At 49.6% G+C, this 12,222-nt stretch overlaps 1 protein-coding gene across 8 annotated transcripts in view; it reads left to right on the forward strand.

The window, feature by feature from the left end:
- The first annotated feature begins 937 nt into the window (after nucleotides 1–937).
- WNK2 (WNK lysine deficient protein kinase 2) overlaps nucleotides 938–12,222 on the forward strand; it is an 88,936-nt gene continuing 77,651 nt past the window's right edge. For all 8 annotated transcript variants that reach the window (XM_063411890.1, XM_063411892.1, XM_063411886.1 and 5 more), the window contains exon 1: nucleotides 938–1,798. In XM_063411890.1, the coding sequence (XP_063267960.1) occupies nucleotides 1,082–1,798 (717 nt within the window). In that variant the 5' untranslated portion in view covers nucleotides 938–1,081. The remainder of the gene's footprint in view (nucleotides 1,799–12,222) is intronic.

Consider the following 12,222-nt stretch of genomic DNA (forward strand, 5'->3'; position numbering starts at 1 on the left):
CTTTGCTTGCAGCCGTGATAATCGGCTGCTTAGCACAGCCGCCTCTGGATCCAGAGACCGGATGGAGCTGAGACCCGCGCCCCGCAGCCGGCCCCAGCTGCGCGGGAGCTGAGCGCTCGGGGATGCTCCGGGGGCGATGTCCGGGCGTGATGCACTCGGGGGACGCTCTGGGAGGGGTGCTGCGGAGGGGCGGCTCTCGGGGGATGCTCTGGAGGGGACACACTCGGGGGATGCCTGTCGGGAGGGTGGCCCGGGAGGACGCTCCGGCAGATGCTCTCCAGGGACGCTCTCGGGTGCCGCGGGCACCTGCCGAGGGCCGGACGCTGCCGTGCGCGGAGCGGGGCGCGGGACCCTCCCATTGTCTGCGGCGGGGCCGGGCGGGGCGGCGGAACCGGGGCCGAGGACGAGGGGCGGCCGCCCACCCTCCGCAGCCTCATTGGCGGCCGCGGAGCGCCGGTGCCTTAAATGGGCGCCGCCCGGGAGCGCTCCCATTGACGAGCAGCGGCGGCGGGGCTGCCGCAGGGTGCCCGCGGGCAGGGGCGCGGAGCCGGCGGGCGCGGAGCGGGAGGCGCGGCCGGGCCGGCGCTGCGGCGGGGGCGGGCTGCGGCGCAGGGGCGGGCCGAGCCGAGCCGCGGAGCCCCGCACCGGCAGCGGCTCCCCCGGCCCCGCCGCGCACCCGGGCAGGCGCACGCTCGGCGGAGCCGCCCCTCCTCCGCCGCCCGCCTCCCCCGCGCATGGCGCTGAGCGCGGCAGCCCCCGGCTCCGCACGTAAGTAACGGCCCCGCCGCGCCTTTGTGCGTGGGCCCGCCGCAGGTGAGGGCTGCACCGGTCGTCCGGCGCTCTCGGCCGCGCCCCTGCCGAGCACCGGGGACAGGGGGGGGAGCCCGGTCAGAGCGGCCGCGGCCCGGCCCGGGGGCCCGGCTCGTCGGAGCCCCGGGGCCGGGGGAGGTGCCCGGGGGCCGGGCCGGGCCGTGGCGGCGCCTCGGGGCCGCGCTCTGCCCCGCGCAGGTGGCGGCGCGGGCGCGGCTCGCGGTGACTCCCCCGGGCCGGGGCGGCGGCGGGCGCTGAGACCTCGGCCCGGATGGAAACCGGGGGCGATGCCAGGGCGGCACCTCGGCGGGCCGGCAAAGGCGGCGGCCGCGGCGGGGTCCCAGCGGCCGCCGAGCCCGGCGCTGCCCCGGCTGCGGCCACCGGCGTGAGCATGGATGGGCCCGGCGGCGGCGGGGGGAGCGGCGCGGCCGCGGACACGGACGCTGCGGCGGCGCCGGCAGCCCCCGGGGCCCCCGCCCCGCCGCCCCGCGGCCCCGGCTCCAGGGACCCCAAGCTGGTCCATCAGCGGTTCCTGCGGAGGAGCGTGGTGGACTCGGACCAGGAGGAGCCCGCCTTCGACCTGCCCGAGGCGGAGCACCAGCGGAGAATCATCCTGCTCCCCAAAACCAGGAGGATAATCGCGGAGCGGGCCAAGGCGGGGCAGGGGGCGGCGGAGGCGGCGGGCCGGGAGGCCGAGTGCTCCGGAGAGCCGCGGACAGCGCCGGCCGCGAGCAGCGCCGCGGGCGCCGAGGAGCAGAAGGAGCCGGGCAAGGATGCGGAGCGGAGAGAGGTGCAGGATGCTGCCAAGGACCAGGGCAAGGCTAAGAAAGAGGAACCCGAGGAGGAGGCTGACATGAAAGCGGTTGCCACCTCTCCGGATGGCAGGTTCCTAAAGTTTGATATTGAACTCGGGCGGGGATCCTTCAAAACGGTCTACAAGGGTCTGGACACGGAGACGTGGGTGGAAGTCGCGTGGTGTGAACTGCAGGTAAGCCCAGCTGATCCTCCTGTGCTTTTTTTTTTTTTCTTGCCTTATAAGACGGGAACTGAAGGCAGCGTGCCGGTGTCATCCTGAGCAGCCTTTATGGTCACCATCGCTTAGGATCCAGTGTCTAACTATAGCGCAATATGCCCATTGGCTCCGCATCCACCACCTTATGTACACTCCTCCCACGCTTAACCCGCTCGGCCCGGCGGCGCTGCCGGCGCGCAGGACCCGCCCGGCGCAGCGAAGGTCACGCGTGGCCCGCGGCGGGGCCGGGCCGGGCGGAGCGGGGATGCTCGGGGAGCAGCTCGGGCTAAATCGCACCGACAGTCACTGAGCTGACTGCGTTAGAGCAGGAAAATTTCCTTTTGTCTTATGGCTTCATAAAGGCCGAGGAGCTGCTCCCCCTGACCTTCCCTCACCCCTGCCATGAAATTTTCACTGTCCTGGTGAATCAAACCTCCCAATACGCCCTGGTGCTTGCCTTGGTTTAGTGTGCAGTGTTTTGGTTAGACTTACCTGTCCAAAAATCCAGCTTTGCAAATGTAAGTTTTTACGTTAAAGTTCTAGATCTTCAGAATGAAGCAGTAAGAGCGAAGGTTTAGATGCTCTCTTGGGCTGTTACCCTGTTCTTGGTGGCTTTTGTAGCCTTTGGTAAAAATCACAGTAGTACACGCTTAGGTTTGTTGGTTTGTTTTTTTTTTTTGCTTGTAGTGAAACTTATAGTGCCTGTTACCTCACTTTTGTTGGCATCCACTGGAATGAGACCTGTCTAAAAGAAAAATCCAATACAAACTTCGTATTATTTTATTTTCAGTCTGAGTTACTCTGTAACTTAAGTGAAACGAGGTTTGACTCTTCATTTTAATTTGGGGTCTTTAAACTTCCACTGAGTGGCTGAGCTTTATGGCCTACATGGGTATTTAAAACTGATGTGGAAGTAATGTGTTATTGTAAGTCTGAGCTCCTGGTTGTTTGTTTACATTTTAATGTTGGCCCAATCTGTTTGTAAATTACTCCTGGCTGCCTGGGATAGCTGGGGATGGATGTGCAGCTACATCTTTATTCTCTGATGATTTCATTACACAACGTAATCATAATTCACTGCAGCACTGCTCCCTTAATAAGAATGATGGGAAACACTTCCCAGTCTACACGGTTGTGCATTCCCTGGTTTTATCAGACGGGGATGCAGAGTGGGAGACACAGCAGCCAGGCAAGGTGTGGTGGACTGTTGGTGAGGGGCTGAACCTCCGCTCTCCTCCAGCCCGGGGGGCCTGGAGCGTTTCTGGGGAAAGGGGGGGTCTGGGGGACTGTTAAGGGGATTCGAAAGAACTGCTGGAGGGAAGCCTGGGGGCAGGCCCGGGGTTTGTCTGGCTTTGCTGGGAACTGAATCCGGGGTGTGTAAGGCTTCCACTTCAGCAGCTGAAGGCCACGCGGGATGGTGGCTGGGATGCTGGTGGAGGCTGATGCTGCTGCTGTCGGTCCGTGCAGCCCAGGCCAGCCCCAGCACTGCAGAGCCATTGCACACACCCAGAATCCAGCGATGCCAGGTTTTCTCATTGACATGTATAGTTTTCCGCATGTTTTCTGTAATAGAGCAGTTTTAATGACCAAGGGCTGCCAAATGTATTTGTGAACCCTGCTTGAAAATACTGCAGAGTCTGGATCCTGTACACCTAAGGAAGAGACTAGGAGGGAAGACTGCGGTGTGAAAGATTTCTTACCTGGTGAATGGCCTTCTTATTCTTGGTTACACTTGCTTAGGAATTCTTGAACTGACGGCGTGTGTAGAGATCTTAGCTCAAATCCCCATTGGTTTTCACTATATGTGCTTCAACCCAAATGAGATCTTACTGCTAGATTTTCCTCAGTTTAATACAGGATTTGCTGTAGGCCTCTAATCGTGGAAAGAAAACTCTATTGTTTGGCTGCTTTAGAGAAATTGGTGTGAATCCCTAGAAAGAGGCAGGGGCTGCTGGGGTCCCCTTAAACTCGCCGTGTGCAGTTTTGAGTGATGCCGGCGGTAATGTGAGATGGTATGTGACTTCGGAAGCCGGTACTTGGGTCTGGATTGGGAAAGCCTCATTGAATGACAAAAGCCTTTAACGACTGCGGGATTAAAGCCTGTGCCTCTGGGCTGGATTTGCATGGAGGAGGCAATGGGAGAAGGTGTGAATGGCTGTGTTGTCTCCAGCTTTTTGACTTGCAGAATACTCTCTCAGTTCAGCTGGGGAATTTTAAGGAAAGCATTCAGAGGGTGCTGTCAAGTAAATCACTTTATCATGGCATTTCTTCTTCTTTTTGCTCCTTTTTTTTTTTTTCCCTCTGTGTGTGTGCTCTGCCAGTTCGGTCCCGATTTGTCTTTCTTCACAAATTTGAAGTTCGCTATAGGTGGCAGGAGGCTGAGTGGAAGCCATCACATCACTCTGCTGTTGGAGACAAAATGCCTTCCTCTGCAGCCTCCCAGCACCAGAACCCAGCCCGGAGCCTTTCTGTGGCAAAATTGCTGCAACCTGTAGTTTTTTCTTCTGGAGATGCGCTTGTTCCAGCTGGAGCGGGGAAGTTCAAGCGGCTGCGCTGAGGCTCCATGCAGGCATTAATCCTGTCCTGGCTCAGCGGTTTTCCAGCCCGCCTGTGCTGCTGCCTGTGTGTCTGTCTTTGTCCGTCTGTACAAAGGCCTCACGAGCTATTCTTGCTCGGTGGCTTTATTTCATTGAAAAGATGGCTTTAGGGTTCAGAGCTGAAGTCATAGCTCTGATTAGGGCCGGATCCAGGCGCTAACCAAATGATCTGGGCTTTAGACCTGTCTGAAGAGGTGGAAGCTGTAGCTGAATTCTAGCTAGAAAATAAGACTATTGTTCCTTCATGAAGTTGAAGTGCCAGAGCAGGATTAGTGTGCCCTTGCAGTTTTGGAAGGGTTTGCATTCCAAGGTTTTCAGCAGCTATAATTAATATTAATTGACGCCGTACAATCGCTGTGTGGTGAGGCTTTGGCATAACAGTATTGCAGTGTTGTGCTCCTAAGTAAAATGTTGGGTCATGAATAAGGAATACAGGCTTTGCCACTCTCCCACTTGCAAGCCAAATATTCCCATTAGTTAGATGAATGGTTTCAAAATGCCCATCCTGTTTCCCTTTGGGGATATATAGGGACTCTGCAAAGAGTCAGACCTGGTGCTGTGAAATGCAGAGGCCTCATTGTACTTTATGGTTCTTGCTTGGACTGTGAATGCTGCCATTGTATTTAATTTTAAATTTTTTGTTGACAAATGGGGAAAGGTTGGGCTGTCTTATTCTGCTCTTGCAAGAAGATGTGAGATGCCTGATGGTCATCAGTCTTATGCCCCTGTATCAAAATTCCAGGTTTTTTTTCCTGAAAAGGGCAGTAACGCCAGGATTTCCACTGGTGTGGTAGTTTGGCTTTTGTTAGTGTCCTTGCTGGCTGGCAGCATTCTTCTGATGTCGAAATAGTAGCAGGTTACTATCTGTGCTGGTAATTGATTGGCCAGATAGGCTTTGTAGTGTAAATGAACAGAATAATCTGGGAGAAGAAAGGAGGCAGAGACTGTACCTGAAAGCTTGAGTCTGGTATTGCTGTCTGCTCACAGTAAATGGACTTCAAGACCAATTTTGTCTGTTTCCAGTTAATTCTTGTGAATGTGACTTCTGTTTAAATTGAAACAATTGCTTTAGGGTGTCAGTGTGAAAGTGTGTGCCTGTATCATGGTGTTTGTTAGCAGAGCTGTTGCCCTGGCATGGAGAAGCAGGGCAGGGATATGGTAGTGAACTATTAATAGACTGCGTCTCAAATTCAGTAAATGAAATAGAGCTGGGTCAGGCTTCACGTTCTGCTGGTGAAGCACGCAAGACTCCTTTCTCTTGCTTTTGAGCACATTGTGCCTCAAGGTTGGTCTTGTGCTCTTTAATTCTGGTGAAACTCTTCATGCTAAATGTGTGGGTCCAGCTGCCATAAAAAGAAATGGCTTCAAGTCAGAGCTCTGTGTAAAGGATATTTCTGGTCCCTTCGGTCATCTCGTACCCACAGCTGATGGGGGTGGAAAAAGCTGATGTTGCAAGCTGTCACCGTGGTGATGCTTGCAATTGATACACGGTGTGACACGAGTGAGGTTTGCAGCGGTGGTGTTTTGTGGTCAGGGTGTAACAGGGGTTTAGGAGTTCAGGGGCAGTGGTAACATTGTGCTGAGAGGCGCTGGCTGCTGGAGTTAAAGCGTTTGATAGTCCGAACCATTGGAGGTGCTGCAGAGGGTTGAAACACTGTCCCCTGGGAGGTGCAAGCCCTCCTGTAAGGGCTGGGTGTGAAAGCATTGTTGAGGAGGGAGGCAGGGAGAAACCTCTCCTACCTCAGGAGCCTCCTGCAGTGCTTCCTGTGGGTTCAGTGCCCAGAAGTTTGGAGAAGTTTGGTTTTACACGGTGTGGGTGTTGGTGGCCAGCAGCAGGACACTCACCTGGTGTGCATTGAGCTCCGGGCTGGCTCTGCTGGCCAGGAGACACAGGTCGAGCTAAGTGCTGATGAGTGATGCCTGGGCAGGCTGTAGGGTAAGGCAAGGGCAGCCAAGGGTGTCACACAAGATGTGTGACACTTGGCACTCCTGCTGGAAGAGATGTCCTCGTTGCACTGCAACAGGAGGGGCCTGCAGATAGCAGCTGGATAATGTCCAGAAGGGTCACGTGGAAGCAGAACTGGTTTGCCTCATGTTTAAGTTCATATATGTGCAGTTATGTTTGGAAATGTATCTGAAGTGACGCAGGTGGGACAGCATGGCTGCTGTCCCAGTGTTGATTTTGGTGTGCCTGGAACCCAGGCTGGCCAAGAAGGGCAGCACAGGATTTTCCTTGTGGTGTTGGTAAGTCAGGTGGAAATAACCTTCAGTGCAGTACCTTGCTGTTCCTTGCAGTACCTTGTGTAGCTCTGGAAGGAGGGAACAGCCCCCTGGTCCTCCTGGGGAGCAGAGGCCAGCTGTCCTGCAGGACAGGTCACAGCTGCCTTCTCCAGCACTGCCTGCCTGCAGCCGCTTCTGCCTGGACTCTGCACCAGAACAAGAGTACTTGTACACCCTTCTAACCCAGTTTCTACATAAAACACAAAATAGAGCCCCTTTTGTGTGGGACTGGTCCCTTGCTCTGGAATGGACTATCTTCAAACCATAAGCAACTTCCCATATCCCTGATTAAAATCTCATTGTTCTCCAGAGGAATCAGGTCTGTATCTTGTTCTGGCATTATGCCTGTCCCAAACAGTGTGCTTGCTGGGAATTTTGACCATTCAGAATTAGCTGCATAGCTTCTGAGAGATTCTTTTGATGTGCATATGCCCATGCCCTGTAAAAGACACTGGAGTTTAGGACATGGAGTGGATCACAGGTCCTGCCTGTTCTCCCCTGTCCCAGGCCATCACCTGTGTTGTGGATACAGGCTGTCACATGTCACTGAACACCTCTAAGCCTCAGGAAGCATCTTGTTTCCCAGCTGGTTGTCTGTAGCAGTTGGTGAACCTGAGTTTCAAATCAACTGGTAAGAAATGTGCACTGGAAACTTTCTGGAGTGACTCTTGTGTGATGTGCAGGTAATGGGGCATGGTGATGTCTCTTCTCAATTCCTTAAAGAAATATAAGTAAACTCATACCTGTACTCATCTTGAGTTGTATTTTATGGGAGATGCTCCATCTTGGTCTTGAATGGTCTTACCTGTGCTTTCAGTTCATCATAATCCCCAAAATGCTTTTTAAAAAAGAAAATTACACCCACTGGAAAATAATTTTACAATATAGTGCTAGTACAGTAATATGGCTGTGTGATACAGTGGTTAAATGTGCAGTGGGAGTAATGGGCAAAATGAAAGGCCACGTTCTGGGAATGTCCATCTTGTTTAAACTGTCAGGGAAGGAGTAGCTGAAGACCTAATACCATCTGTTCTTCAGTTGTTTGCTGCAGAGACAAACCACTTATTCATGAACTCTGAGGAAAATGGAGAGGAGGAGGCAGGGCCAAGTAACACTGGGGGGTTCTAACTTGGCCATTTTACGTGAATTCAATCTGATCTTCATTCTTGATCTTCTTAAAGGAAATTTAACACTCTTAGAATGGTATTTGATCCTGGGATGGATCTCAGCACCACCTTACTAAAGTTAATTTGAATTTCAATGTAATTTTTGGTTAGATAAGTAAACTTAATAGCTTTGATTAATATTTTTTCCAAAAGATGCAAACCTGAAAGGAGATGAGCATTTTTTGTTACTTTTTTGAATGCTTTTGTGTGGGGGGAGGCTGTACAGTAGCTGGTTACTAAAGCTATTAATTCATCTTTTTCAGATTCTGGAATTCCTGATATAGTCCATCTCTCTCTATTTTACAGGCTTTTTGTTTCATCATAATTCAGAGAATTTGAATGTAAACCTATATGGATGAATGCTGCCTTGTTTGGGGATTTTTTGTTTATTTATTTATTTATGTGGTTTTGGGGAACTGTCAGGTATTTTCCATTAACTTTTTAGCAAAGCATAAGCCTTGATAAACTGTGGTTCAGAACTGAGCGTGGTAATGTGATGTTCTGTATTCCTGAATTAACGGGGCTTGTCCAAAGGCAGTCAGGGCATTCTCACATGCTTAAACTGCCTAAAACCCAGTCAGAGTAAACAGATGGAGGAAGGGTTTTCCTTTAGCTGAATAATAACATTTGTTCTGTATTCTATAAAATAAGGCTTTATTAAAAAGAGCAGATGACAGTTGGTCACCTCATGTATTGAGGACTGAATATTGATTTTACAGAAGCAGCAGAAAGCAGGCACTGCCTCTGTCTGCCTCCAAAATGGATGTTCCTTTCTCTCTCTAGCGCGTGCTCAAAGGATTAAAACTGTGGTGTTTATTCCAGATTTTCGTACAATAAGCAGCTTTTTCACGTGTCCTTCCCTGATGCTGGATTGTTTCAGTTAGAGGAGCATTTCAGGTGTCCCATTGTGCTGGTGCAGCTGTGGTGCTCCACTGAGCAGAATCAATCCTGCTGTTCAAACAGAACCCTGTGGAAAGTGGGGGGTCACTAGAAATAACAAGAAGAGATGAGTTTTCTTACTCTTACAATCACACAGTTGTTTGTGTCAGAAGTGACCTTAAAGCCCACCCAGTGCCACCCCTGCCATGGCAGGGACACCTCCCACTGTCCCAGGCTGCTCCAGCCCTGTCCAGCCTGGCCAGGGACACTGCCAGGGATGCAGGGGCAGCCACAGCTGCTCTGGGCACCCTGTGCCAGGGCCTGCCCACCCTCACAGGGAAGGATTTGTCCTGAACAGAATTCTTGCTCTTCCTAAGTTGGTGAAGTTGGCGCAAGGGACCAAACTCCCAGTAATTTTCTCTATTTTTCTTGGAGGGTGCATCCTTCACAGTAATCTATAATCTGTGACACAGCAAAGTGTTTAATTGTGTGACTGAAAATAATGGATGGACTGGTTTAACTGGAAGATCTTACATATGCTGGAATATTAATTAATCATAGAGGTCTAAGACAGATGACTAATTAGTCATGAAAGCCTGTTCACCTGTTTTAAAGGTGTTCAGTTTAAAAAAAAAAGTTAGAAAAGAAAGATAACTCTTTCTAAGGTGCTTGTGTACCAAAGTTTCACCACCTCCCCCCCCCCCCCCCCCCCCCCCCCGGCAGGGTTTATTCATGTTTCAATAAGCATTCTGTCATTCTGTCTAGTCTGTTCTTTAAGGATGTGACATATTTTGAAATGTAGTAACATTCCCAGAGCAGAAGCTTCTTTTCTTAGGTTGCCCAAAATTCCCATGTAAATTTACCTGCTTTAAAAATAGTTGCATGCACTGATGGTGCTGGTATGGTGGCAGGTCTTGAGAATCTGGCATTCAAAATGAACAAACAAATTTTTTTAATTGTTGGGAGACATGGAAAGCAACACTGTAGCTGTGCAGAGTATGGAGCAGTGTGTCAGCCGGGACTGGGGCTGTAATCCCACAGGGGAAATCAGCATGTTTGCAAATATATGTGTTTTTATAACATAGACAGAGTGTTGGTGGTTCTGGGGCTTGACTTCTCCTTAACCTTAGATATGCAAGTGAAAATACAGGCTCAAATGCCTCCTTTGTTTTTCAGAGAATATTCTGGTAATTCTACTTTTCTTTATGAAACTGATTTAAGGAACATTGTAGCTGCTCTCTGAATTCATTATTTAGTGTTGCGTCTTGTTCAATAGCTGAAGTGGGATAAATCTGGGAACAACACTGCGAGTGGAGGGGGAATCCCTGAATGGCTGTGGAGTGATTTGACTTGGTTTAGGTTGCTTTGGTCTCCCTGTTGAGTTGCTGTTTTATTCCAAATTCATGGCAGGTGTTTGCCCTTTGTTTCCGTGGGCTTTGCTTAAGGTTTGTCCCTGAGAGGTATGTGAGCATTCCTTTAAGAGATCACACATGTGTGCAGTAGTTACCATAACAGAAATGGTTGAACAGTGATATAAATACAAGAATCTAAATTTGTCAGTGCCTGCCTAAATTTAAGACTTAGTAAATAAGATTATGGCAGTGAGTATTATTCTTTGTTAAAAGGTGTTTTGAAGCATGTGGGGTTTGAAATTTATTTGCAGTATGTGACATTCATAATTGGACAGGTAATGTGCTTCTGGTAGGTTGAATGGTTAAAAAAAATACTAAATTTTCTTTAGCTTGTGGGTTCTCAAGTGCTTTCTTTAGAAAGTGCCTAGAGTCATTTAGGTGGACTGGGAACTGCTTAGGTGGTTCTATGGAAGGCTTTTACAAACATGTGGAAGTGTCTGTACTCTGCAGCTGATAGCCCAGTGCTGTGTGTGAGCCCGTGCTGATTGATCACTCACTGTCACGCTCTAAGGTGCTAGAAAGTTAAGAAATTTGGGGTTTAAAATGGAATTGCAGCGCCAACGAAGGCTGTGCTAGAACTTTTGTTTCATTGCAGTTAATAAATTTTTCATGACACTGCTAATTTTGAAAGCTCCTGAAAACAAAGCTTTAAAATATTTTAAGTGAATCACTTCATGACTCACAAGTTTTCCTCCCATCTTGAAAATGTCTGGGCTTTTGTATAGGATGGTAATCCATGTCTAGATCTTGATGTTTTATTATTATTATCACTTTTGTGATATTGAAACCACTGACTTACAAGAAAATCAGCTGAATCTCATGGCAAGACTAATCCAGCCTCCTGCTGCAAAGAGTCCTTTGCTGACTCCCTCTGAGCATCCTTCTCTGAGAGATCTAGAATTGAACTACAGCTACTTAGAACATCCTAGAGCTCCAACTCATACATTTTTAGTCTTGTAGACCAAAAGAAGCTACAAGAGGTGGAGTATTTAGTATATTTTAAATCTTGTACACTAAAATAGGGATACCAAATGGGTATCCCTATTACAAAGAGATCCCAATTTACTGGTGCCACAGACAGTATTTGAAAGTACTCTACCTGAATTTTAGGCTTGCAGACTAAAAAAACATGTTATGGAAATAGAATGCTATTTGCAATAAATCATATTCTGTTTGTTTCAGGAGTGCTAACACAAACTGAGTGATCTCTGAGAACTTTCTCATCTGGGGCTTGATGAAAACCAAGCCTTTTTCCAGGTGAAGGGCTGGGCATAGTGTGCTGCTGCTGCTGCATCCCCAGGGAGGCTGCCCACTGCTCTAGTTCTTTGCACTGCAGCAGAGAAATCCCACAGATTATTTCTATAATCAGGTTAATTGAAAGAGTGGAAAAGGGTAAGGAGAAATTTTCTGGATTTATAGTTAAGGGAGAGTGGAAGGACTGATGTGGCCTGAGCTGTGTGTGAGTAGCCAGCAGCTGGGAGTTCATGCTGGGGGCCAGTGCCTGCAGTGCTTTCCTAATTTTTTTATGTGTGTATTATTACAGGAAGAATTCATGTATTTTTGTTCATGGAAATGTGTAGTAAGAATGGGGTGATAAGAAAAATCTCTTCTGCCAGCCTTGTCTCAGCTTTAAGGGAGAAAGCTCCCTGGCTTCTCTCACTTGAATTTCTCCCACCCTAGGAAAGGTAATGGGAATTAAACACAAAAAAGAAACTACCCTGGAGTTGTTCAGTTTTTTCCTTTTAAAGTTCAGTAGGTAAGGACGTTTATTTTTTACCTTGTATTTCCTGGTTCCTTTCAGAAGCTGCAGATTGGGACTGGTTTTTACCTTTATCACCTGCATAGCTGAGAGTTGGAAATATTGAATCCAATTCCAGGCCAACCCACGAGATTTTTACAAGAAATTGGTTGTGTGTTTATTAAGTTGCAACATCTTATTTTCCTGTGAAATGTCTTAATATTGTGGTGCATGGTCCTGGTGTTTGGTGCTTGTAGGGCTCCAGGTGTGTCATGGCAAGACCTTGGCTACACACAGGGTGCACATCTGGGAGGTTTGTCAATTGAAT

This window comes from Prinia subflava, chromosome 14, assembly GCF_021018805.1.
Source record: "Prinia subflava isolate CZ2003 ecotype Zambia chromosome 14, Cam_Psub_1.2, whole genome shotgun sequence".
Classification (NCBI taxonomy): Eukaryota; Metazoa; Chordata; class Aves; order Passeriformes; family Cisticolidae; genus Prinia; species Prinia subflava.